This window comes from Arachis stenosperma, chromosome 3, assembly GCF_014773155.1.
Source record: "Arachis stenosperma cultivar V10309 chromosome 3, arast.V10309.gnm1.PFL2, whole genome shotgun sequence".
Lineage (NCBI taxonomy): Eukaryota > Viridiplantae > Streptophyta > Magnoliopsida > Fabales > Fabaceae > Arachis > Arachis stenosperma.
In genome coordinates, this window is record NC_080379.1 from 145,677,948 (window position 1) to 145,702,024 (window position 24,077).

At 39.0% G+C, this 24,077-nt stretch overlaps 3 protein-coding genes across 4 annotated transcripts; 2 read left to right on the forward strand and 1 right to left on the reverse strand.

Annotated features, from left to right (window-relative positions):
• The first annotated feature begins 992 nt into the window (after nucleotides 1–992).
• LOC130970840 (phosphoribosylformylglycinamidine cyclo-ligase, chloroplastic/mitochondrial) lies at nucleotides 993–4,046 on the forward strand. The gene is made up of 8 exons (XM_057897038.1): nucleotides 993–1,473; nucleotides 1,555–1,649; nucleotides 1,962–2,063; nucleotides 2,153–2,212; nucleotides 2,654–2,826; nucleotides 2,902–3,004; nucleotides 3,099–3,257; nucleotides 3,722–4,046. Exons 1-8 carry the CDS (start codon nucleotides 1,164–1,166, stop codon nucleotides 3,890–3,892), a joined length of 1,173 nt encoding a protein of 390 aa, XP_057753021.1. The 5' UTR covers nucleotides 993–1,163; the 3' UTR covers nucleotides 3,893–4,046.
• An 11,294-nt stretch (nucleotides 4,047–15,340) lies between these two features.
• LOC130968750 (uncharacterized) lies at nucleotides 15,341–18,673 on the forward strand. 2 transcript variants are annotated; one of them, XM_057894196.1, is made up of 8 exons: nucleotides 15,341–15,852; nucleotides 15,936–16,153; nucleotides 16,426–16,537; nucleotides 16,878–17,039; nucleotides 17,339–17,385; nucleotides 17,841–17,949; nucleotides 18,297–18,360; nucleotides 18,443–18,673. In XM_057894196.1, exons 2-8 carry the CDS (start codon nucleotides 15,962–15,964, stop codon nucleotides 18,489–18,491), a joined length of 735 nt encoding a protein of 244 aa, XP_057750179.1. In that variant the 5' UTR covers nucleotides 15,341–15,852; nucleotides 15,936–15,961; the 3' UTR covers nucleotides 18,492–18,673. The 2 variants fall into 2 exon arrangements, with proteins under 2 accessions (XP_057750179.1, XP_057750180.1); XM_057894197.1 differs by having other exon boundaries at nucleotides 15,343–15,852; nucleotides 18,300–18,360.
• Nucleotides 18,674–18,910: 237 nt separating this feature from the next.
• Nucleotides 18,911–21,560, reverse strand: LOC130968749 (ABC transporter G family member 5-like). Its single transcript, XM_057894195.1, has one exon. It carries the CDS (start codon nucleotides 21,424–21,426, stop codon nucleotides 19,333–19,335), a length of 2,094 nt encoding a protein of 697 aa, XP_057750178.1. The 5' UTR covers nucleotides 21,427–21,560; the 3' UTR covers nucleotides 18,911–19,332.
• Nucleotides 21,561–24,077: the final 2,517 nt, after the last annotated feature.

The following is a 24,077-nucleotide window of genomic DNA, read 5'->3' on the forward strand; positions in this document are numbered from 1 at the left end:
TTAATCATTATCACATGTAAGATTTTACTTACCAAAATTAATATTCACCCATAGATAATTTTATGTTATTTTCTCGAGAGTTAAAAGTCGCATAGGCTTAACAGTTCCAATATGAAGACGATAATATGAAGTCATCAACAATAAATGTCGTGTTTAAAATTTTTTTAATAATATTTATGTACGAAAAATAGTATTTTTATTTTAATAACATATTATGATTTACACTTTTATATCGTTATTGATGGTAAATATAGCTAATTTATCTATAACTCTAATTTTACTTATTTTCTAAAGAAGTTAGTGAAATATTAAATTGGTGAAACACTTTTATTAGTTAGTGAAATATTAAAATTGATATATTAATAATATATTTTTATTTTTTAAAAATTTTTTATTATAATTTAAAAATATTATAAATTTTAAATTGTTTAATTTGTATTTTACATTAAATAAATATAAAACAACATATTCATTATATTAATTACATAATAAGGATAGTTGTGTTATACTAAATTCGAAAAATTTATTATTAAAAATTATTATTTTTTATTTATCATGTGAAATTAGGATGTAAATTGTTGAATCGCACAAAATGAAAAACATGATAATGATAATGATATCATAGGTTTGTTTAAACGTCATTCTTAAAAAAGATTTTTTTAAAAAATATTTTATAAAATAAAAGTAATTTTATATTTAAATATATCATATAAAAAAATTTTTTTATTTATCAATTATATTTAAATAAAATAAAATAAAAATATTTTTTATTTATTTATTATAATAATATTTTTTTAAAAAAATATAAATTATAATTTTTTAAAAAAATATTTTTTTAATTTTTTAAAAAAATATTTTTTAATTTTTTTAATATTTTATTTTTATTATTAAAAATTTATCAAACGCATTAAAAAATTTTATTAAAAAAATATTTTTTATCAATTTAATGGCATTACTATTATAGGATAGTAATTTATTCGATAGTAGCAGGGATGTGGAACATCTTGCCGTCAGATTAACGCATAAGAAACTTCTAGGGCGCGGTTTTTTTGCCAGCTCTCCACTCCCCACAACCCCCACGGGCGACGTTCTCCGCCACTGGCGCCGCCGTCTTTATCTTCTCTATTCGTAGTTCTCCGATTTCAGTTCCATCCCCTGCAGCTATGACTATAGGAGCTTGCGCAGACCTATCACGCTGCCTTGGAGGAGTAGCAGCGCCACTCACACCCAACTCCAACCGCGCCGCCACTTTTTGCCACGTGCTTCGCACACCCAATAATGCCCACACTCGCGCGTCGACCCTGTCAATATCAACGCACGACCAAAGCAAAGTGGTGGCGGCTGCAGGTAGCAGCACTCAAGGTCTCACCTACAAGGACGCAGGCGTCGACATCGATGCTGGCTCCGAACTCGTTCGAAGAATCGCAAAGATGGCACCCGGAATCGGAGGCTTCGGTGGTTTATTCCCTCTCGGTATGCTTCACTACCTGCCATATTTTTCTTCTTCGCGTTTTCTGGTATTCGATATTATTCACCTTTTTCTTTTTTGAACAGGTGATTCGTACCTTGTTGCGGGCACGGACGGTGTGGGAACAAAAGTGATGCTTGCTTTTGAAACTGGGATTCATGACACCATTGGTATTGATCTGGTAAAAACAAAAAGGTTTTGCTTTAACTTTTAATTTGGAAATAATAATTTTCATACCAATGCTGCAACAGAATGAGCCTATTGAGCCTAGCTTTACGTGAATTATAAGATATCAAGGCGAAATTTGAAAAGGGGTTTTCTGCTGTTTAATCTGCGATCATCAAAATCAGCATCTGATTTTCTTTAATTCTTTTTTTTTTAATTTTTATTTTGGAGCTTTTCCTTTTTTTTTTTTTTGTTACAAGATTTATAGGGTTTTGGTGGCTTTTACAATTGAGCTTTTTTTTTTTTTGGTGTGCTGTTACTTGCATAGGTTGCAATGAGTGTGAATGACATTGTTACATCAGGGGCAAAGCCTCTGTTTTTCCTTGATTACTTTGCTACTGGCCACCTTGATGTCGATGTTGCTGAGCAGGTAATGGAATTTGTCATTCCTTGGTTTTGTTTCAACTTTTAAAGTGCCATACACTGAGAAAGCTGATATGTTTTCTTCTTCTTCTTCAGGTTATAAAAGGCATTGTTGAGGGCTGTAAGCAATCTGACTGTGCGCTTTTAGGAGGAGAGGTATTATATCTTTTTGCAATTTATTTTATCACTCTGATTAATTCGGTGCTAAGTTATTTTGCCGAGACGTAAACTACAGTAACAGTATATAAGCAACTGGAACTGTATGGTTCTAACAACTATGGCTATACATTGAAGCAGAATCTTGTTTGAGAAGCAATTTGATTAGACATTGCAAACTGTTTTGGCCTTGTGAGATTTATATAGGTTTCATTTAGTAAAAAGGTTCAGATTGTTAGATGAAGTTATGAAAATAGCAAACGCTTCTGATAGAGACCTTGTTCCAAGTGTTTTTATTGATGATTGGGTTTTGCATATTTGCATGTAGCCCAATGGCTTTATTTGTTCCATGCTCAGCCACCAGCAGACAAAGAGATGATGTGACTTTTTAGTTTTTATAATTCTTCTCTTGCACTTAATTAAATTTAATATAATTTTTAGACTGCAGAAATGCCTGGTCTATACAAGGAAGGTGAGTATGATCTTAGTGGCTGTGCAGTTGGCATTGTGAAGAAAGATTCTGTAATCAATGGGAAGAACATTACTGCTGGTGACGTCCTTATTGGTCTACCATCTAGTGGTGTTCATTCTAATGGTTTCTCACTTGTAAGAAGGTTGGTTTTGAATTGAGAATCCATCAAATTTCACATAATTTTAAGTTACTGAGTTGCGCTAGTATATCTTAACAGAGTGCTTGCTCAAAGTGGTCTTTCATTGAAAGATCAACTTCCTGGTGGTAATGTCACAGTTGCAGAAGCTCTGATGGCCCCAACTTTTATTTACGTTAAACAGGTGATTCATTTTTCTTCGTTGCACACGACAATGATTGTTCTTTCAGTGTGATGCCCCCTTCTGATCTTGGAAGACTTGTCTCTTCGTGAAATAGGTGCTTGACTTGGTTAGCAAGGGAGGGGTGAAAGGAATTGCCCACATCACAGGTGGTGGTTTCACGGATAATATACCCCGAATCTTTCCAGAAGGCCTTGGTGCTACTATATACAAAGATTCATGGGATGTGCTTCCAGTGTTTAAGTGGCTTCAGGAGGTAATGCATTTTTTTTCTCTTATATCTTCTGAAAAAAAAATAATTTATTAGAAAATATAGGGTAAAGTATAATTTTTGTCCCTAACGTTTTTTACTTTTTTTTTTTCAAAAATACCCTTGACGTTTAATTTCATCCAATTTTGTCTCTAACGTTATGGATTCATTCAATTTTGTCTTTAACATTTTCGATTTGTGTCAATACTACATCTAAATATTTTCAATTTTGTCCTTAATGTTTTAGATGGAGTTAACGTCTAGGGGTAATTTTGACGCAAATAAAAAACATTAGGAACAAAATTGAATGAAATTAAACGTTAGAGATATTTTTGAAAAGAAAACCACAAATGTTAGGGCGCACACTTTCCAAAGTTTTGTTTATAAGTTTTATCCATCAGCAATTATACATATTTTAATTTAGACTTAAAATTTCATATACTAAATATATTGATAACCTCTCTCGTTAGGCTGGGAAGATAGAAGACTCGGAGATGAGACGAACTTTTAATATGGGCATAGGGATGGTCTTGGTAGTTAGTCCAGACACAGCTGATAGAATACTTGAGAATAGAAGTGATACAAATAAAATCTACTGCATTGGAGAAGTTACAAATGGCAATGGAGTGTCCTTCAGTTAATCTGATCTTCTTGATCTTGGTTAATCTTCTTGTACCTTTCTAATACTTTCATGGAAAATCTCGGTTATGATATTTCTCTACATAAATGTTATGAAACTTCCACCAATTTTGAGGATGCCATTGTAGTTTAGTTGCTAGTGAAAATAATTGTTGATGTTATTTTAATCTTGCTTTTAGTACACATTTTTGAGGGTTAGTTACCCCTTTTACTTGCAAAGTAGCATAGGGACATGAATCAGATGTAAACCTATGAATGAACCGTGTTAGATCCCAAATTCCTGATGAGTGTAATGGGAAATATGCTGATTTCATAATGTATTGTAATGGATTTGAATCTTCTAAAGTTTGAATTTCACTTTAAAAAGTAAAATGTGATCTCTCACCATTGATTTTATAGGTGGGACCAAGAATAAATATGAAAGAGAAACTATTCAAGGGTAGAAGATCACACTTTACTTTCTAAAGTGAAATTCAAACTTTAAAGGATTTGTTACGGATCCGGCCCACGGATCCCGGACCCGTGACCGAGCCCGAACCCGGCTCCTCGGGTCAACCCGTTTCATCTCTCTAGAAGGCCCTGAACCGGCCCTCTAGAACCCCTAACTAACTTCTGAATTCAAACGTCCCTCTCATCTTAGCCAGATAAGATAGAGATAAGATAACCACCATCACCTATAAATAGGGGACTTAAGTCCCTCCAGGTATTCATTCATCCCTCATATCCTACACTTCTCAGATCTATTCTGACTTGAGCGTCGGAGTGTCTTTGCGGGTACTTCCCCTCCGCTCCATCTGGGAAGTCCAACATTCGATTAGACCCGCGGGTTCCCGATCCTCCTCCTAGATCGTATCAGAAGCATTCTGTACATTGGCGCCGTCTGTGGGGACCTGCGACAATCTAAACAGATGGAGGGTATCTTGGACGAAACTCCATCAAGCCAAGACAACTCCAGACCACGTCATCCGACCCCAGAGCAACAGGAGGTCATGAACCAAGCCCGGATGGCCAGCACCATCCACCGCACAAACGAGCACATAATCGCAGATCCACAACACCCCGAGAAAGCAAGGGACAAAGCGACACAGATCATTCAGGATCTCTGCCTCCGAGTCCAGGAACTTGAAGGAAAACTGACCGACAAAGGAAAATACGCCAACGAACACGGAAGCCAGGCAACGTCTAGGCCACGATCCTACCGCGGAAGGTCGCCAACCCGGAAACATGATAGAAGAGATGATCGAAGCACCTCGCGCAACCACCGACACGAGAAATCGCCAGAACGGCGACACAGCAAAAAACACCATCGCAGCGCATCCCACGATCTGAACCGTCAGCACGATTCGGACGAAGACCCGAGACAACGGCACACCAAGCGCACAAGAAACGACCACATCATAATGGGAGCCACGCCCTTCACAGAGAGAATCTTAAGAGCGAAACTCCCCAGAGGCTTCGACAAACCCACCGACATGAAGTACGACGGAACTAAAGACCCTCAAGAGCACCTAACGGCTTTCGAAGCCAGAATGAACCTGGAAGGAGCATCCGACGCGGTCCGATGCAGAGCCTTCCCAGTAACCCTTGCCGGACCAGCGATCAAATGGTTCAACGCCCTCCCGAACGGATCCATAACCAGCTTCCACGACATCACAAGAAAATTCATGGCCCAATTCACAACCCGAATCACCAAGGCCAAACACCCCATCAGCTTGTTAGGGGTCACACAGAAGCAAGAAGAATCCACAAGAAAATACCTCGACCGCTTCAACGACGAATGACTGACGGTCGACGGACTCACGGACTCCGTTGCCAGCCTCTGCCTAACTAACGGGCTCATGAATGAAGACTTTCGCAAACATCTCACCACTAAACCAGTATGGACCATGCACGAAATCCAAAACGTCGCCAAAGATTACATCAACGACGAGGAAGTCAGCCAGGTCGTCGCTGCCAACAAACGGCAGCACGTCGCTACCCAACACGGCAACCCGACTCCCCGTCATAACCCACCACCCAAAGAGAACCAACGAGACCACCTTAAACCAACCCACCGACCACCAAGAATAGGAAAATTCTCCAATTACACCCCCCTAACAGCACCAATTACTGAGATATACCACCAAATAGCAGATCGAGGTGTCATCCCCAAAGCCCGACCACTCAAAGAAAGGACGGGAGGAAACAAAGCCCTCTACTGCGATTACCACCGAGGATACGGCCACAAAACACAAGATTGTTTCGACCTTAAAGACGCTCTCGAGCAGGCCATACGAGACGGCAAACTCCCAGATTTCGTCAAATTCATCAGAGAACCAAGGCGCGCCGACAGGGACAAGTCACCAGAAAGAGAAGGACGCAACCCGAGAACACAAAAGCCGCCCCCCAGGGAAAACCCCGAAGAGGATCCGACCATCATAGTGAACGTCATCACGGGCAAGGACGTATCGAATAAATCAAAGCTAACAATGAAAAAAGACCTCAAAATAATGGCCGTTAGGCACCACGACCCAGTCACCATAGCCGACAGCACGATAACTTTTCTGCCGGAAGACTGCCAACACGGCACCTCGGCCGAAGACGCCCCCTTCATCATATCAGCCCGAATTGGAACAGGGCTAGTAAGAAGAATATTGGTGGACACGGGCGCCGACTCTAACATCCTCTTCCGAGGAGCTTTCGACAAACTCGGGCTCCGCAACGACAACCTCCAGACGCACCGCCACGGCGTCACGGGCTTCGGAGACAACTTCCTCAAACCAGACGGCTCGGTTACCCTTCCCATCACCATAGGAACAAGCAATCAGAGAAAGACGATCTTATCCGAATTCGTAGTCCTGAAAGACTCCACAGCCTATAACGTCATTCTCAGGAGAAAAACGATCAACTTCTCTGCAGTCATCTTCACCAAATACCTCCTCATGAAGTTCAGGGCCGAGGACGGCACCATCGGAACCATTCACGGAGACCGGGAAGTCGCAGCCGAATGTGACAACAATAGCTTAGCCCTAAGGAAAAAATCCCGGGACGCAGCCGGAATATTCCTTGCCGACCTAAACGCACGACTAGACGGCCAACCTAGACCGGAACCAGAAGGAGACATGGAAAAGCTACAGATAGGGCCAACCAAAGAAGAATACACTTTCATCAACAGAAACCTCCCGTACGACATCAAAGAAGAACTCTCCCAACTTTTAAAACAAAACAGAGACCTGTTAGCATTCACACCAGCCGATATGCCGGGAATAAGCCCCGACCTTATGTCTCACCATCTGGCAGTAGACCCCCTAGCCAAACCAGTGGCACAAAGAAGACGGAAAATGTCACCAGACCGACCCACCGAGGTCCAAAAACAGGTGAAAGCCCTACTCGAAGCCAACTTCATCCGAGAACTCCCTTATACGACCTGGCTAGCCAACGTCGTACTGGTAAGAAAATCTAACGGGAAATGGCGAATGTGCGTCGACTACACAGATCTCAACAAAGCATGCCCAAAGGACGCCTTCCCCCTACCGAACATCGACGGGCTAGTGGATGCGGCATCCGGCCACCGATACCTCAGCTTCATGGACGCATATTCCGGCTACAACCAGATCCCGATGCACCGACCAGACGAAGAAAAAACAGCATTCATCACCCCGGACGGAACCTACTGCTATAGAGTAATGCCCTTCGGCTTAAAAAACGCCGGAGCCACCTACCAGCGACTTGTTAACAAGATATTTCGCAACCTATCCGGAAACAAAATAGAAGTCTACATTGATGATATGCTCGCCAAGACGGAATCCGGTGAGCAACTAACCGACGACCTCAAGGAAATAATGAACACCCTGCGAAAACACCAAATGCGACTCAACCCAACAAAATGTGCCTTCGGGATGGAAGCAGGAAAATTCCTCGGCTTCATGATCACGCAACGCGGAGTTGAGGCAAATCCAGAAAAATGCCGTGCCGTCCTTGAGATGACAAGTCCCAAAAACCTCAAAGAAATCCAAAAACTCACCGGCCGACTAACCGCGCTATCCCGGTTCCTCGGGGCATCGGCCCAAAAGGCAATCCCTTTTTTCAAACTTATGAAAAAAGGAACCCCCTTCAAATGGGAGATAGAATGCGAAGAAGCTTTCCAACACTTCAAAAGGGTTCTGGCGGAACCCCCAATCCTCGCAAAACCCCAAACAGGGGAAACATTATACCTGTACCTCTCCATAACAGAAGAAGCAATCGCAGCAGCACTCGTCCGGGAAAACGAGAAAAAGGAACAAAAACCCATATACTTCATAAGCAGGGTCCTACAGGACACAGAAGCCCGCTATTCACGCTTAGAAAAGCTAGCTTTCGCACTCCTCTCGGCATCCCGACGGCTACGACAATACTTCCAAGCCCACCCCATAACGGTCCGAACCGACCAAGCGGTCAAACAAGTATTACAAAAACCCGACCTGGCAGGAAGAATGTTAGCATGGTCCATCGAGTTATCCCAATTCCAGATCAGGTTCGAACCCCGAAACGCCATCAAAGCACAGGCCTTGACCGACTTCATCGCTGAAATGACTCCGACCAAACTCACCCCTGAACCATGGAAACTGCACGTAGACGGCTCATCAAACTCCACTCACGGAGGCGCCGGAATTATACTCGAAAACCAAAACGGGATCATAATTGAACAATCATTAAGATACGACTTTCCAGTATCAAATAACCAAGCAGAATACGAGGCCCTCTTAGCAGGCCTGAACCTAGCCCGGGAAGTCGGCGCCAAGATACTCGAAGTAAATACCGATTCCCAGGTAGTGTGCTCCCAAATCAACGGAAGCTACCAAACCCGGGACCCCCTACTCCAACAATATCTCAATAAAGTGAGTGAAGTAAAAGGAGAATTCGAAAACGTCACCATACAACACGTCCACAGGGAACGAAACGCCAGGGCGGACCTGCTCTCCAAGCTAGCCAGTACAAAGTCGGGACACGGCAACAGATCACTAATCCAGGAGGTCGTTAAGTCGCCTTCCGTATCGACAATAATCAACGCACATCTAACATCCTCAAACCGGGAGTCTTGGACATACCCTATCTTACAATACCTCCTCGACGGAACCCTACCACCAGACCCAAAAGAGGAAAAGCGAATAAAAAGAGAAGCCGCCAACTACACCATCATAGCAGGACAACTATACAAACGCGGATTCTCGCAGCCCCTACTCAAATGTGTCGAACCCGGGAACACGGAATACATACTCCGCGAGATCCACGAAGGCTGCTGCGGTCACCACATCGGAGGAAAAACGCTAGCTCAAAAAATCATCAGGGCTGGCTATTTCTGGCCCACGATCATTCGAGATTCCGTACAATTAACAAAAAGCTGCGACAAATGCCAAAGGCATGCCAATATCCACCAAGCCGCCCCACACCAACTCAGCATCATATCGGCAGAACGGCCATTCGGCAGTTGGGGAATCGACCTCGTCGGGCCCTTCCCCACAGCACCCGGCCAACTCAGATATCTCGTCGTCGCCATAGACTACTATACCAAATGGATTGAAGCCGAGCCCCTGGCCTCCATAACAGCGACCCAATGTCGAAAATTCGTCTGGCGGCAGATCATCACCCGATTCGGAATCCCCGAAGTCATCATCTCAGACAACGGAACCCAGTTTACTGACAAAAAATTTAGAGAACTCCTAGAAGGATTGCACATATCCCATCGCTTCAGCTCGGTAGAACATCCCCAAACAAACGGACAGGTGGAATCCGCCAACAAAATAATCGTCAAAGGACTCAAGAAACGACTCGACGAAGCCAAGGGACTATGGGCAGATGAGTTGGGATCAGTCCTATGGTCGTACCGAACAACACCCCAAACGAGCACGGGAGAAACGCCCTTCCGATTAACATACGGCGTAGAAGCAGTCATCCCAGTGGAAATCGGGGACCCCAGCCCCAGGAAAACGGTTGGAGGTAACGACGAAGAAGCAGAACGAGACCTCATGGACGAAGAAAGAAGCATAGCTCACGTCAAAGAGTTAGCACTCAAACAAAGAATCAGCCTAAGGTACAATCACGGCGTTATCCGACGAGAATTTGCGGACAACGACCTCGTCCTACGACGAAACGATATCGGTCCCCCGACCCCAGGAGAAGGAAAGCTCGCCCCCAACTGGGAAGGACCATACAGAATCAAGGCCGTAATTGGAAAAGGAGCATATAAACTTGAACGACTAGACGGCAGCGAAATACCAAGAACTTGGAACGCAGCCAACTTACGAAGATACTACACTTAATCACCCTTTATTTTTCTTTTAATCACCCTTTATTTTTCTTTTATTTTTCTCATTTTGTCTTTTAGAACCTCGGGTACTCTTTCCCTCACGAAGGGTTTTAACGAGGCCCAAACCGTTCAAATAAAATTTTCACAAAGTTATTACTTCATCTCCATTACAAGTCATTACCATTTCTCAAACACGGAACGAAGACACGGCCATCGCTGGAGGACTGATCACCCCCCAGGCCGAACACACGGATATCCAAAAAACCGACCAAACGAACGGTTACGATAAAACACGCTCAAATATGCAAAAAGGCCCGAACGGCCAAATAAACGCCACAAATGGATCATACAAAGACCCAAAAACGGCCGAAAATACCATTCAAAACAAAGTTACGGCCCTTGAGCCACTAGAAAATTCAAACAAAGTTCAAAACTAAATTACAAAAACTACTCAATATCAACAATCCGACCATCACGGACGGTCTTAAACGCTCCCATCACGGACACATCCACGCCAGGGGCCAACACCAGAACCTGCGCCTTCATCGTCTCCTCGGTAGCAGCGACGGCATCCCTAGCATCGGCCAACAGAACCGCCTTCTCCTTCTTTAAAGCTTTGACCTCAACCTTCAGAGTTTCCGACTCAGCGAGAAGCACGGCAGCTTGAGAACTCGCATTTGAGGAACGCGTCCGCTCCTCCGCCAACTGAGAAAGAAGCGAAGTCTCCACACCGGCAAGTCGGAGAATCTCCTCCCCGGCATCCTCTGAAGACTTCACCGCTTTCTCCTTTGCAGTATTGGCGGCCTCAAGCTCCTCCGTCAACTTGGTCACATCAGCCTGGGCCTGCCGAAGTTTCTTTTCCAACAAACCCACTTGGGCCATCACGGGCTCAGCCTTCCGAACAACCACTGCAGAGCGAAGAAGGGCACGGTAAACCGACTCAGCCTGAAACGAGACGTCACAGCCATCAAAAAACGACTCCGTTCCGGGCATTAAGTGCTGATCAATAAAACCCGTAGCATCGAAACGTCGGTCCATCACACTAGGAATCAAGCCCTCTTCCTCAAAGGTCTCACTACCCGGCTCCTCCGTCCTACTCCTCTTCCGAGAAGCCTCGGTAGCCGTCAACACAACGACCTCAGGCGACCCGGGAGGAACTTCAACGCCAGTAGGCGCCCCCGAAGGAACCACCTCCTGAGGAACAGCCTGAGAATCCGCGGCCGGGGTCGGAACAGGAGTAGAAGGAGACGACGACCCCTCCTCCCGAACCAACGCTGCCTTCAACCTTGCCAAAGTTGTCAGCCCGCCAGCCATCTCAACTAAAAGAAAAACAAGAGAGGAGTCAAAAAAAAAAAAAGGGAACACACCAATATATGTCCGACAAGCCTCGGGATCCCCCATAACGTCTCGAGGATTCAACGGACGTTCGCCAAACAAATGCCACAAAACTTTGGCAATATCCTTATCCTCCCGAGACAAATCATCATAGGAGATCTTAGTCAAGACCGACGGCCCGGCACCAAAATTCCAGTACGTCGGAAACCGGCGCTCGCCCTCCAAGGTAAGCCAAAACGGGTGGTGCCCCCGAACGGGACGCACCTTAAAATACTCCCATTTAAACCCATGAAATGAATCCTCAAACAACCCAAAGATCCGGCGATGAGGCTGAGCGCGGAAAGACATATATCCTTTCTTGTGCTTCCCCTCCTTAGTTGGAAGAGTGCACAAGAAAAGAAAAAGGAAAACGGGAACCGAAGCCGGGAGATCGAGATACTGGCACACCAACTCAAAACACCGAACGGCCGCCCAGCTGTTCGGGTGAAGCTGAGACGGTGCCACGGAACACCGACTAAGTAAACCCTGAACAAATGGCGAAAATGGGAACCGCACACCAAGCCGAGTAAACATGGATTCATAAACCCACATCCAGTCCGGCACGGTGGGTGAACGGAGGTTCAAATAGCAAACGCGCTCGTCGGCATCAAGGAGCACGAGCTCGTATCGCCCCTCCTCTTCACCACCACCACAAATTGTCCCCTGATCGCGGAGCCGTTGGAGATCACCCTCCGTCATCCGCGACGGAACACCCCATACATCGCTGGTCACCCAACCATAGCGATTGGGAACGCCCCTGGAAGGGGCTACTGGGGCACCCACACTCTCATTTCTCCGACGCTGCATACCTAAAACAGGGAGGAGCACCACCATCAGCCTACCAACTCTACACAATATCAAAGATAAAAACCTAAACACCACTACCAAACCCAAACGCCGTGAAACACCACTACAATCAAAGTAGAAAACGGCGGTGCTCAGCCCCTTCCCCAAACTCAACAAAAACACCAAACACAGCAAAACAAAAAAGGAAGCAGACAGAACAAACACACGGCAAAAACAGAACAGGCATGCACAAACAAATATGAAAGGAAAAGGCAAAAAATACCAACCTGGTGAATTAGAAGGGACTTTGAAAGAAAACAGGAAAAAGAAGCAGAGCGGCACCAGAAAGCAAAAACCACCAAGGAGTTTTTTTTCCTCAGAAAATGGAGAGTTCCTTTTGAAAAGAAAAAACGGACGAGGGAAATAAAAACCAAAGCAAAACGGTTTCAAAAAGAAAGGCAAAAAGACACAAAGCGCAACAAAAACTCACGGGGGCAAAAGAGAGAAAACCCCCCCACAATAAATGCCCCCTCGGAAAAGAAAACTAATCAATTACGCCTCAAAGAACGCAACAGGCGCAGCAGGCACGGAAAAGTCACGTCAAGACCAGAATACGGTCAGGACGAATCCTTTACCAAACGAAATCGAGAAACCGACCTCGTTACCGAACGAACACTCGACCGGCACCGGAGACACGGTGAGGAAACGTCTCAAACTCCTAGCGACAAACCGACCTTACTCGCTCTCCCGCTACGGGGGCAACTGTTACGGATCCGGCCCACGGATCCCGGACCCGTGACCGAGCCCGAACCCGGCTCCTCGGGTCAACCCGTTTCATCTCTCTAGAAGGCCCTGAACCGGCCCTCTAGAACCCCTAACTAACTTCTGAATTCAAACGTCCCTCTCATCTTAGCCAGATAAGATAGAGATAAGATAACCACCATCACCTATAAATAGGGGACGTAAGTCCCTCCAGGTATTCATTCATCCCTCATATCCTACACCTCTCAGATCTATTCTGACTTGAGCGTCGGAGTGTCTTTGCAGGTACCTCCCCTCCGCTCCATCTGGGAAGTCCAACATTCGATTAGACCCGCGGGTTCCCGATCCTCCTCCTAGATCGTATCAGAAGCATTCTGTACAGGATTTAAATCCGTTTGTAATATATCATCATAATCGGCTTGTAATTATGAAATCTCAATGAAGCATAAAATGAACAAAGTAAATATAATAAAAGTGAAAAAAGATTTATAGACTCATTGTTTAAAGTTGCGTTTTATTCTTTGTCAAATATATTGTGGATATAAGGGAAAAATAAAATTTATAAATGATAGAAACATAATTAATTTATTTAATATTAATATTACTATAATCCTCAAATAAAGTTGAAGTTTTATATATATTATGTATGGATAGGAGGAATGGAGGATTGTTCCAAACTTCCGAAGTTTTAAAATTATTTTATACCAAAATGGGAATCCAACTTTGATACTTATATTCTTAGGAATATTATGTTCACAAATATTATATTCGAGTATGATAAAAAAATTTATTTGTTTAGTGTTACCAATGATCTAGAATTATTTGCAATATTTTTAAAAATAAAGTAGAATACATTTATTTTATTATACATATTTTTGGGAATAAATTTTTAATTTTTAAAACAACTTCAATATCAATAAAATAAGAAATTCTTTGATAAGAAATATAATAATAGATGAATATAATAGTAATTTTATATTAAAGTTTTATTCCTTTGGTATAAAAATATTTACAATTTTGTTGCGTAAACAAAAAATTAGTCACTTGTATAAAATATATATTGAGATATAAAATACTCATTAAAAATGTGTAAAACAATATGTATTTATACACAAATGTGATTTGGTGGCTAATATTTAATTCAGGACGAATCCAGAAATATTATCATGGAGTTAATAACATATATAATATTAAAAAATTATGCAAAAAATTATATAACGTTAAATGTATACAAAAATATACCGTGAGAATACATTTTAAAGTACAAAAAATATGTATGTATTTTTTTATTAACGAAGTGGTCGATTTTTCATATCATAAAATTTATCGATAATAGAGTCTGTATCAAATTTTTCATCAATTGTTTTCAATATAATTAAAAGACAAATAGCAAGGAATTCATCTTTCATTTTGTTTTTGAGTTATTCTTCACAATATTCATAACTGAAAAAGATCTCTCAGTTGTAATAGTTAAAACAAAGAGAATTAATACCAAATGAATTAAGGACGCCCACAAGAAGAAAAAAAAATCCACTTTATAGGATTTGAAGAATTTTATTTAATTAAAAAATATTAGTAATAATATCTTTTTAAATTTTTTTAATATTGTTACTTACTTTTTAGATATTAGAAATCATTAATTTTTAGGTTAGACTAAATTTTTATTTATATTAGATTAAATACTAAATAAATTTTTTAAAAAATTAAATCATACTTAATAATTTATTACTATTAATCTTTTTTTAAAAAAAGTTGGGACCGAATCCTCCACTCATCCCGATATGTCCGTCCCTGATTTAGTGTACATAAAATATTTTTGAAATACTAAATATTCACCCTTATGAATAAGAATAACATTTTTTATTTTAGAAAAAATATTTCTAAAAATAAATTATTCATAGAAATTAAATTTTGAAAATTTTAAATAAACATAAAAATAAAATATTTTTCTAGATGTACACAAAAAATTAATTATTAATAAGTCATTATATAAAAATATGTATGATTGTTTAATGTAATTTTTTACGAACTTATGGTAAAAAAGTTTGATTATTCTACCATGATAAATTTAATTATTTTGATTACTGATTATTTAGTTGAAAAATATGTAAATTATATGTATAAATACGTGATGATTAATTTAGTAAATCATTTTTGGTATGCATGTAATATTTTTAAATATTTTCATAGACAATTTGTGTGAATAAATTGAAATGTTTTTAAACAAAGGTCAGTTTATGAGGTTTCCTTCCGTGGCTTTGTTATTCTTACGTTTTTTTTTTTGGGATAACGAATACTTGGGTAGTTCCATTCAAACAAATGCTTTTGTTTTGGGGGGTTTTTGGGTTGGTGTTTGTTACCCAGCCTTGATGTATTGTGTTCTTCAGCACAAAGGAAAAAATAAATCAAAAATGAAGAAGAACCAGCGAATGGAGACTTGAGAGAGAGTGACTATCGCATGGTTTGAATCCAAACAAGGGTTTTCCTTCTTCGGAGCCACGTTTTTTCTTGTCTAACGAGTCTTTACTCAGACTCGCTGACTCTCTCCGAACAAGCAAATTAGAGAGCAAATTCAGTACTTCAATTCCTTCCCTCCTTCAACGATTCGAGGTTCCTTCTTCTCAGCTCATATTTCCCGCCTCTCAATTTCTCCTCTCAGATTTTATTTGACAGCGAGAAAAAAAGTGTACTAAAGACTTGGAATTGAAGCTGGGAATTATTCACTCAGGAGGTCAATCCAAGTTCCAGATTGAAAGAAGCCATCTTGGGTTCAAAGTTAGAATCTTTCTTCCTTCTCTTGAAATGCATTTGGTAATGCATTTTTATAACTTCAGATTTTTTTTTTTTTTCTGTAACAGTGGGAGCATCATCTTAACTGGTGGCAATGGTGTTTGAGGACTTTGAACCCATCTTTGCGGAGCCAAAGGTGGACTTTTCAGGTCACAGATCATGTCCTTTGAGCTCCTTTTTGTTGCATGCCTATGCTCCTGATACTTCTCACATTGTGATTCATGTCACTGATTTCCACTCTCACACTTGGGAAGCTCGTTTCTCAGTTCCACTCCTTGAGGACATTGTGAGCATTCTCATCTCACCTGATTCTGCATTCTGATTTGTTCTCTGTTTTTATTGATAGATTTGATCTGTGAATCATACTGCTGTTAAAAAGGAAGAATATTTTGAAACTTTGATGGCCAAAATGCTGCACCCTATGATTTAATTTGGTTAAGAGGTTGATCAAAAGACAAATTGCCTTACTGTGAAACATGGATGCCACGACATTGTAGATCCTAACCCTGATGATTTGTTATTTCTATGTTAAGTTTTTTCATTTTACCTTTTGTGCAGAGGGACATCATTGGAATAGGGGGTTCTTGGTCAGAGTTTGTTGACTACTTTGTAGCTTCCCTCAAGTCAGAAGATCTGAAGCTGGTTTTAGAGGCCAATTCAAGCTCTGATGGTAACTAGTGGTTCCTATACGTATACTCTTTGTGCCTTTCCATTGATAGTTTAAAGTAAATAGTATCATACATGTTGTTTTTGTAAAGATTTATTTATTCATTTTGATGCCACTAATTTGTTAATCAGTTACTGAATCCATAGGTTTTGGTGTAAGAGATTATGGTGCTATCTTTTTCAAATATTGGAAAATATATCCTTTGTGGACGCCTTTGACATGTTTGAATTTAAAAGTTTATTGATGCATTGAATAAAGAATGCCATACTATGTGTTTGGGAGTTGTTTTAAGGAATCATACTCCTTGGTGGATACCATAATTTGTCCATCTTATTTATTTCAGGTATTAGTAATGCAAAATTAGTTGCTCAGAAATCAAAAGGAATGCCTCTAATTACCATTCCTCTTACCAAACTCGTGGATTCCACTGCTAATGAAGCTATTTCAAATATATCCTCGAGGCTCTTTAAGGCATATAAAAACATAAAGCGTTCTCTTGTAGAAGGTTAGACCATGCAAGTTCTTTTTTGGTTAGACCTTGATATGTGCTTCAATTGTTCTTGATATGGAGAGTTCAAGTATTATTTAGAAGTTTTAGTTTATATTTTTAAAATGTTCAATTTAATTTTATGTATTTTGATTTTTGTTTATTCTTGCTGATCTACCCCTCATTGCCCTTTTTTTGGTGTTATAACAATATAATAGTGCAATCCATTTTTGTCTTCCAAGAATGTTGCTGGACTAAAATTGAATTTATGTGGGTGTGTTGGAATTAACTGTTACTTTTACATGTTGTGCCTCCAGAGCAAGAGCGCACTAGCCGGTTGACAAACATTGTAGAAGCTGAAAAGGTACAATTGCAAAATGTGTCAAAAATTTTACACTATAAATAATTAATTTTTATATAGTTTTTGGTTGATTTTTCATATCGTAATCTTTGGTTGGGGTTGTGCTGGAAACCAGTTTGGCAATCCTACTTTACAACAGTAACAAAACTGTTATTGCAAACTTCCAAACCCATGTATAATGACCAAGTATTGTAGAATCTCCATTATTTTGGTGTGAGATTCATTGATATATTCTTTATATGATTCATTCTTCTTGTGGCTATTTGTGGGTTTTTTTTTTTTACTCAAATTGCACAATGATCTATGCCTAAATGCTTTATAAATTATAAGTCTGAAAAATTTTGCCTGTTTTACACCTGTATGATCCACACACTCAATTTTTAACATAATATGATAATTTGTAACGTTAGCCTTAGATGTCTGAAATGGACACTTTAACTTTCTTTCCTATCTATCAGGAAAGAAATGAAACTCTACGCCAACAACTGGAACACCGGCATAAGTTTCAAAAGATTAGTGACTTCGAGAAAGATGGGGTTTCCACTAATGGGCCACAAAACTCACCAGGTCTGTTGTGTACATTGTCGTTCTGAAAAGGTGTTAAAAGTTTTTTCCTCAGTTGAAGGTCTTATTGAACTAGCCTGTGTAGTTTATCATTTATGTGGTGTGAGTGCATTGTGGGAAAAAAAAATCTCAAGGTTGATTGACTCAGATCTATTTTCTTATGCGGCAAAGAAAGTGACATGAGTAAGAGGAGAAATGCTTGTTCTTCCATTTTGAATGTTGGAGAAATCAAATCTTCTATTTTAGTGGTATTGGTTTTACAAAGGGTTTTGGCTTGTATTTGCAAAGCATTAGGCATCATTTCCTACCAAGTTAATCAAATTTTATTTCTCACCTTCATGTTGGATTAGCAGCTAAGCAAACAGCTCGTGACACTACGAAAGTTAAGAATCGTGTGGTGCCGGCGCATCGCAGGCAAGCAATATTTCCATCATATTCACCTTACTTTCTAGTACTACTGTAATTTCATAGTTTTTCACTCACCTTTCTTGGGCAGGACCAAAGTAAGAGGGGCCCTCTTGCATGATAGTGATAATGATAAATAACTCGGCTTTCGGATTGAACAAGCTGCTCAGAAGGAAGTGAAAGGATTGTCCTCATTCTATGTTTTGTTCCTTTTTTCCCTCCAGCACTTTCACCTTGTATTTTTTGTATAGTATTGAAAACATATATCACTAGTTACTCCCGTTGTATTATTAACTATGCAAAATGAAGTTGTTCATTTGAATTTAATGCATGTTCCTCCCCTAGTCCCCTTGTCATACAGCACAGTTGAATAATTGAAAAGATGGAGATGCTCCAAAATTTTTAGTGGAATAATTGAAATGTATAAGCAATTAAGTGTCGAGCTTTGATCAAAATTAGGAGCTGACCCTTCCAATTTACTGATTTTGGTACTGTTAAACATGTGATTTACTGATAATAGCTCAGTCTTGATTGCAAGAACAATGAGCCCAATACAGCTCAAGTGCCACACTACAGAACAGATGCATATTCTGTTTCACATGGTTGGAGATTTCAAAAAATGAATTCAATAAGGAATAGTTAGCTATTCAAGCCTGGTGACAAGTTATTGTTATAGTGTAATCCCGTTCTACTTTGAGAATACAGCTGGTTAAGGCATTAGTTAACAAGATTAGAATTATAAAGGAAATTGTTAGGGGAAGAAGAATCTAGATGGTGAGAATATAAAATCATATAAAACAAAAAAACCAACATAATATCATGTTAGTACAATTTGTTGGCACTGACCAAACCTGTAATTCTTTATATTTTTTTTTTTTTTTCTGGTTGATAACATCTTTTGTTGCTATCAGAAGAAAACTCCAAGACATGTGAAGTTTGAAGCCTCTTAGGAAGAGAGAGAATGAATCACCACCATAAGCTTTAGATGATGACCACACTCCTGAACCCCCTCTGTGAGCATCTGTATCTAAGAATCACATAGGATATGAACCTGTAAAGCAAGATGAAGCCCATCATCACCCCAACATTTTTCCATCTATTACTCTCCCCACCATAACCTTCTTCTTTGAGCACATCTTCACCACTCACCACACATCCACCAAACATGTACTCCAAGCATTTACCTGAGTTGGAGAACTCGTTTATTAGAAACCCTTCAAAAGGATACTTAAAAAGAGATATGTAATGCATAAAAATCCAATATTTTGGAATCTCATGCTGTGATATGAAGTATCCAGAGAACAAGAAGAATGATCCAATGACACCAGCAATGACTGAATTCCCAACAATGAAATTAGGCACCAGAGCACTGAAACAGACCACAACTGAATTTGCAGTGTATAGAATCAGCCATATCAGCAACAGGAAGTGTAGAAATGCCATGAAATTCTTGTTGAGACCAACAAGCCAGTATAATGGAATTGAGAACAAAATGGCTAGGATTAGAAGAAATGGTAGGTAAACTAGGCCATTGGCAATAGCATAGGATGATACTCTGTAGCTTCCACAAGATGTCTCCTTCATCAGAATCTCCCTTTCTTGCAGAAAAATTGGTAGAGCTTCTATGGTGCTTGATAGCAAAAAAGTTAAAATGAAAGCAAATAGACCAACCCTTTCTTCTGCTCCCTCAAGATCATCCTTGAGATTACAAAAGATGGATCCCAGAACAAGCCCTGAAATCAGCATCTGAATAGTCCTACATGCAAAAAGCTCTTTTGTACGAAAGATGTTCTTGGAGAACCTATGAGTGAGGATCATAGTTTCTCTCAATCTAGAATTAGCAAAATCACAAGTGAAATCCATTCCAGCATTGATAGCTTCTTCATCAATCACCTTGGATTGTTGAAAGAGCTGTTGTAAAGTAAACCTACCACTTCTACACTCACCTTGTTCATCATCACCTTTCTTCTGTGGCAGCGCCGTCCCCTGCAATCGCCTTGGCGTTTGTACCTGGAATCTCTTGCATATCTGTTGTTGCTGAAAGGCATCAATGGACTCGATGGAAAACTCAACCACATTGACATGAAGGGGAAGCTCTAAACCCATTAGCCTCATATTTACACTAAGCAAATCAGCAGTGCCATGGTGTAAAACAGAACCATTTGCCAACAAAAGCAATGAATTGAGCAACTTCACAATTCTGAATCCGGGTTGATGGATACTAAGGATTATGGTTCTTCCCCTAGTATCAGCCATCACCTTAAGCATATCAATAATTTGCAATGCTGAAGTACTATCAAGACCAGAAGTTGGTTCATCCAAAATCAACACCTTTGGATCATGTATGACTTCAACACCAATAGAAACTCTGCGCCTTTCGCCACCGGATATTCCTCGAACCCTTTCGTCACCAATTCGCGCCCCGGCAACATGATCAAGTCCGAGCTCCTTGATCAGTGACTTGACCCTAGATTGGAGCTGCTCCTGAGGGAGCCTTAGCCTTAGCTTTGCACTGAACATCATAGTTTCTTCAACTGTAAGTAATGGAAACAAAGTATCCTTCTGTGTTACATAACCTGAGAGCTTCCTGAACTGAGCTTTCTCCACAGGCTTGTGATTCAGCAACACAGAACCACTCTGTGGAGTAACTTTTCCTGCAAGAATCTCAAGCAGTGATGATTTTCCAGCACCACTTGGCCCAACAATTGCAAGGATTTCCCATGGCTTGGCTTTGAAACTCACATTCTTGAGAACATGCCTTACTTCTCCACTGCAACACCTTTGTGATGAAGCTTTTTCTGCTTCTGCTTCTTCAGCATCTTCTTCTTCTTCTTCTTCTTCAGCTTCTTCCAATTCTTGTTGTGGTGATTTACTGAAGATTTTAAAAGGGTGATCGGTTTTATGTTTGAGGATCTTGTAGTTGATGCCAATGGCCTCAACCTCACAACCTTGTATCTTCTTCATTTGAATAATAGGCTTTTTTCCTACTCTCTGTGTTTCTTCTTCTACTCTTACTTTCTTATTATTCTCAAACTCATTTGGTTCTCTTCTTCCCTCCTTCTCTTCTTTGCTCATTTTTTAATCACAAGATTTTTTTGCCTCACTACTGACAATGAAACCAATGAGTGGTTCGAAGGGATTTTGATGCAATAACACTCGGCACCTCGAACTTTGTATACATAGTTCACGTGCACTTGTTCTTTGATATTTTTTTTCTCTACTAAAACAAAATTTTATACATGCAATTACATTATTATTTGGCCATCAATAATCCACAAAATTAGTAATATATCAAATATAAATAGTGAACCATCTGATTATAAATTGCAATTCATCCTCTCAATATATAATAGTTTACAAGTCAAAATCATGTCTAATAATGCAAAAACTGAAAAACTTGTTTCAACACCTTTTGTAAAACATAAAAATAATGTGATTGTGTATAATATTTCATACATTGAATATTATAATATATATATTAAGATGTCGGTCTCACTCTTGCTGTAATGTAAAATGTTAAAATATGAAAAATGGTTTCATGTGTTTGGACATCAAAAATAGAATAGTTCACGTGGATAATCTAGTTTTGTTGGTCTGGTTTCTAATTGTTTTGATGGACAGCTATGCATTAACCACAAGAAGCTCAGTACAGTAGCAATTAGCCAATACTAATTAGGTAAAATAATTGGAGGATGCCGTGTCAGATAACAGATTAGCATTGTTTAATTTATCACTTCAATGTGTTGGACAAAATATTGTTTATGACAACTAAGCTTCTCCTACCGCCTATTCTGTAACTTGTGTACTACTATTCTTTTTTCTATGTTCATCTATCTCATCATGTATGCAAAACAATGTTCTCACTATCATTCTAGTCTTGGACGGATTAATTTACTTGCTATGTGAAACTGATCATTTTCCAGTTTCCATGGCTCTAAATCTATCTCTACAATTAAACAAGAAGAAAGTAAGAAACTCACGTTGTCTTATTTAGTATAAAGGGTTAAGAGTTGCATCTATTGCAAATAGTTATCTGGTCAAATGTTAAGTTTGTCTAAAGAGAATAATACCGGTCAATATAACCAACCTATAATATATACTTTATTAGTGAAATTTTGGAGCAAATGCAAAGTTTAATTCTCATTACGCTTAATTGTTATTAGATATGATTATCTTATATCAAAATGAATCCTCTAATTTTTTTTTTCTTGATTAGTGTTATAAGATGTGATTTTTCATTGTACATTTTTTAAGTAAGATCAAGAAAAAAGATGCGAGAGAATTATATTTAGTAGTATCAATTAAAAAAATTGAAAGAAGCCATTACTGTCTTTTACCTTCTTTTAATGATATATATCAAAGCATGTTTATGCTTCAAGTACGGAAATTTCTGTAATTCTGGGTAGTTTACGAAACAAGAATACAACGACGATAAGAAAAATTAAAAGAAATAAATTGTAGTTAAGGGCTAATGATATGATTATTGAAACTCCAAGTACAGAGCCGTAGCACTTTGGAGTCACATATTGACATATACGAGTACTCGAATTCGAGAATTTAACAAATTGGTGGTCCCTGATGGGTCCTCAAGTTTGTGGCTGAGATTACATAATGCTCTTAACCAATCACAACCTTCTAAAACTGTATAAATTTCACAAGCTTTCGTCAACTTTTTCTTCTTTCTCTTGTAATTCCAATCCAAGCATTCAAACTCCAATTTCTATCTCTTCCATGCATCTCTCTCGCAACTTATTATATACAATAGTACGTAGAGAAATACTGGGATTATTAAAATTTATTATTTTTTAATTATTTAGTTATTAATTTAATTCTTTTAGCTTAATAATTTAATAATATATTTTATTTTATATTTTTAAATATTAATGACTAATTTATCGTCAAAAACAATAAATTTTGATGGTCTTTTAGTATTTTTTATAACACGTTTATGAACCTAAAATACTTTTTTTGTTTTCTTTTTGTTTTTTACCTCTCTCTTCTAACATCCCAAATTTTTCAAAATTTTTTTACGGTAAATATCCTAATCTTAAACAAGAAAAAAACTTACTATGAGAAAAAAAATGATTGCCAATTAAATACTATCAAATTTAATCAAGAAATTATTAGTTGTTGGAACATCTTTAGAAAAAGGAAGTAGTTAGAAGTGATGGACTTAAGAATCGAAATCCACACAAAATGTTAAAAAGAAATGATGAACATAAGATAGATTATGTGATTCAAAGCAAGATTTTTTTTTTCATTCCTTAAAATTTTTTTACTTCCTAATCTTTAAATAATTGTGCTATTATATCTTTGTTGTTTTGTTCGTTTTGAGTTTTAGAAACCTGTCTGGATTCCAATATGTGATTCAGTGTCATAGAAGAAGCACCCGTGAACTCTTTTATATATGTGGTCAATTAAACACATCCTCTTCCTCTTACTTGCCACATGCCCCACCTATGAACAACCCATTTATCCCATCACATACAAAATACTATATAGTAAAATTTACTACTATGATTAAGAACAAAGAAAGTTAATTAATTAAGCGTGTTTAGCTTTAGCTAGCTACTATAGAAGTGAGTAAATAACTGTAATTATTTATTTAATTACTAACTTTTATTATTAGCAAATCCGATATTAATAATACTTTATTATTTTATAAATTTCTTTATTTTAAAAATTTATATATTTAAATAATTATATTAAATATATATTAAAATTAG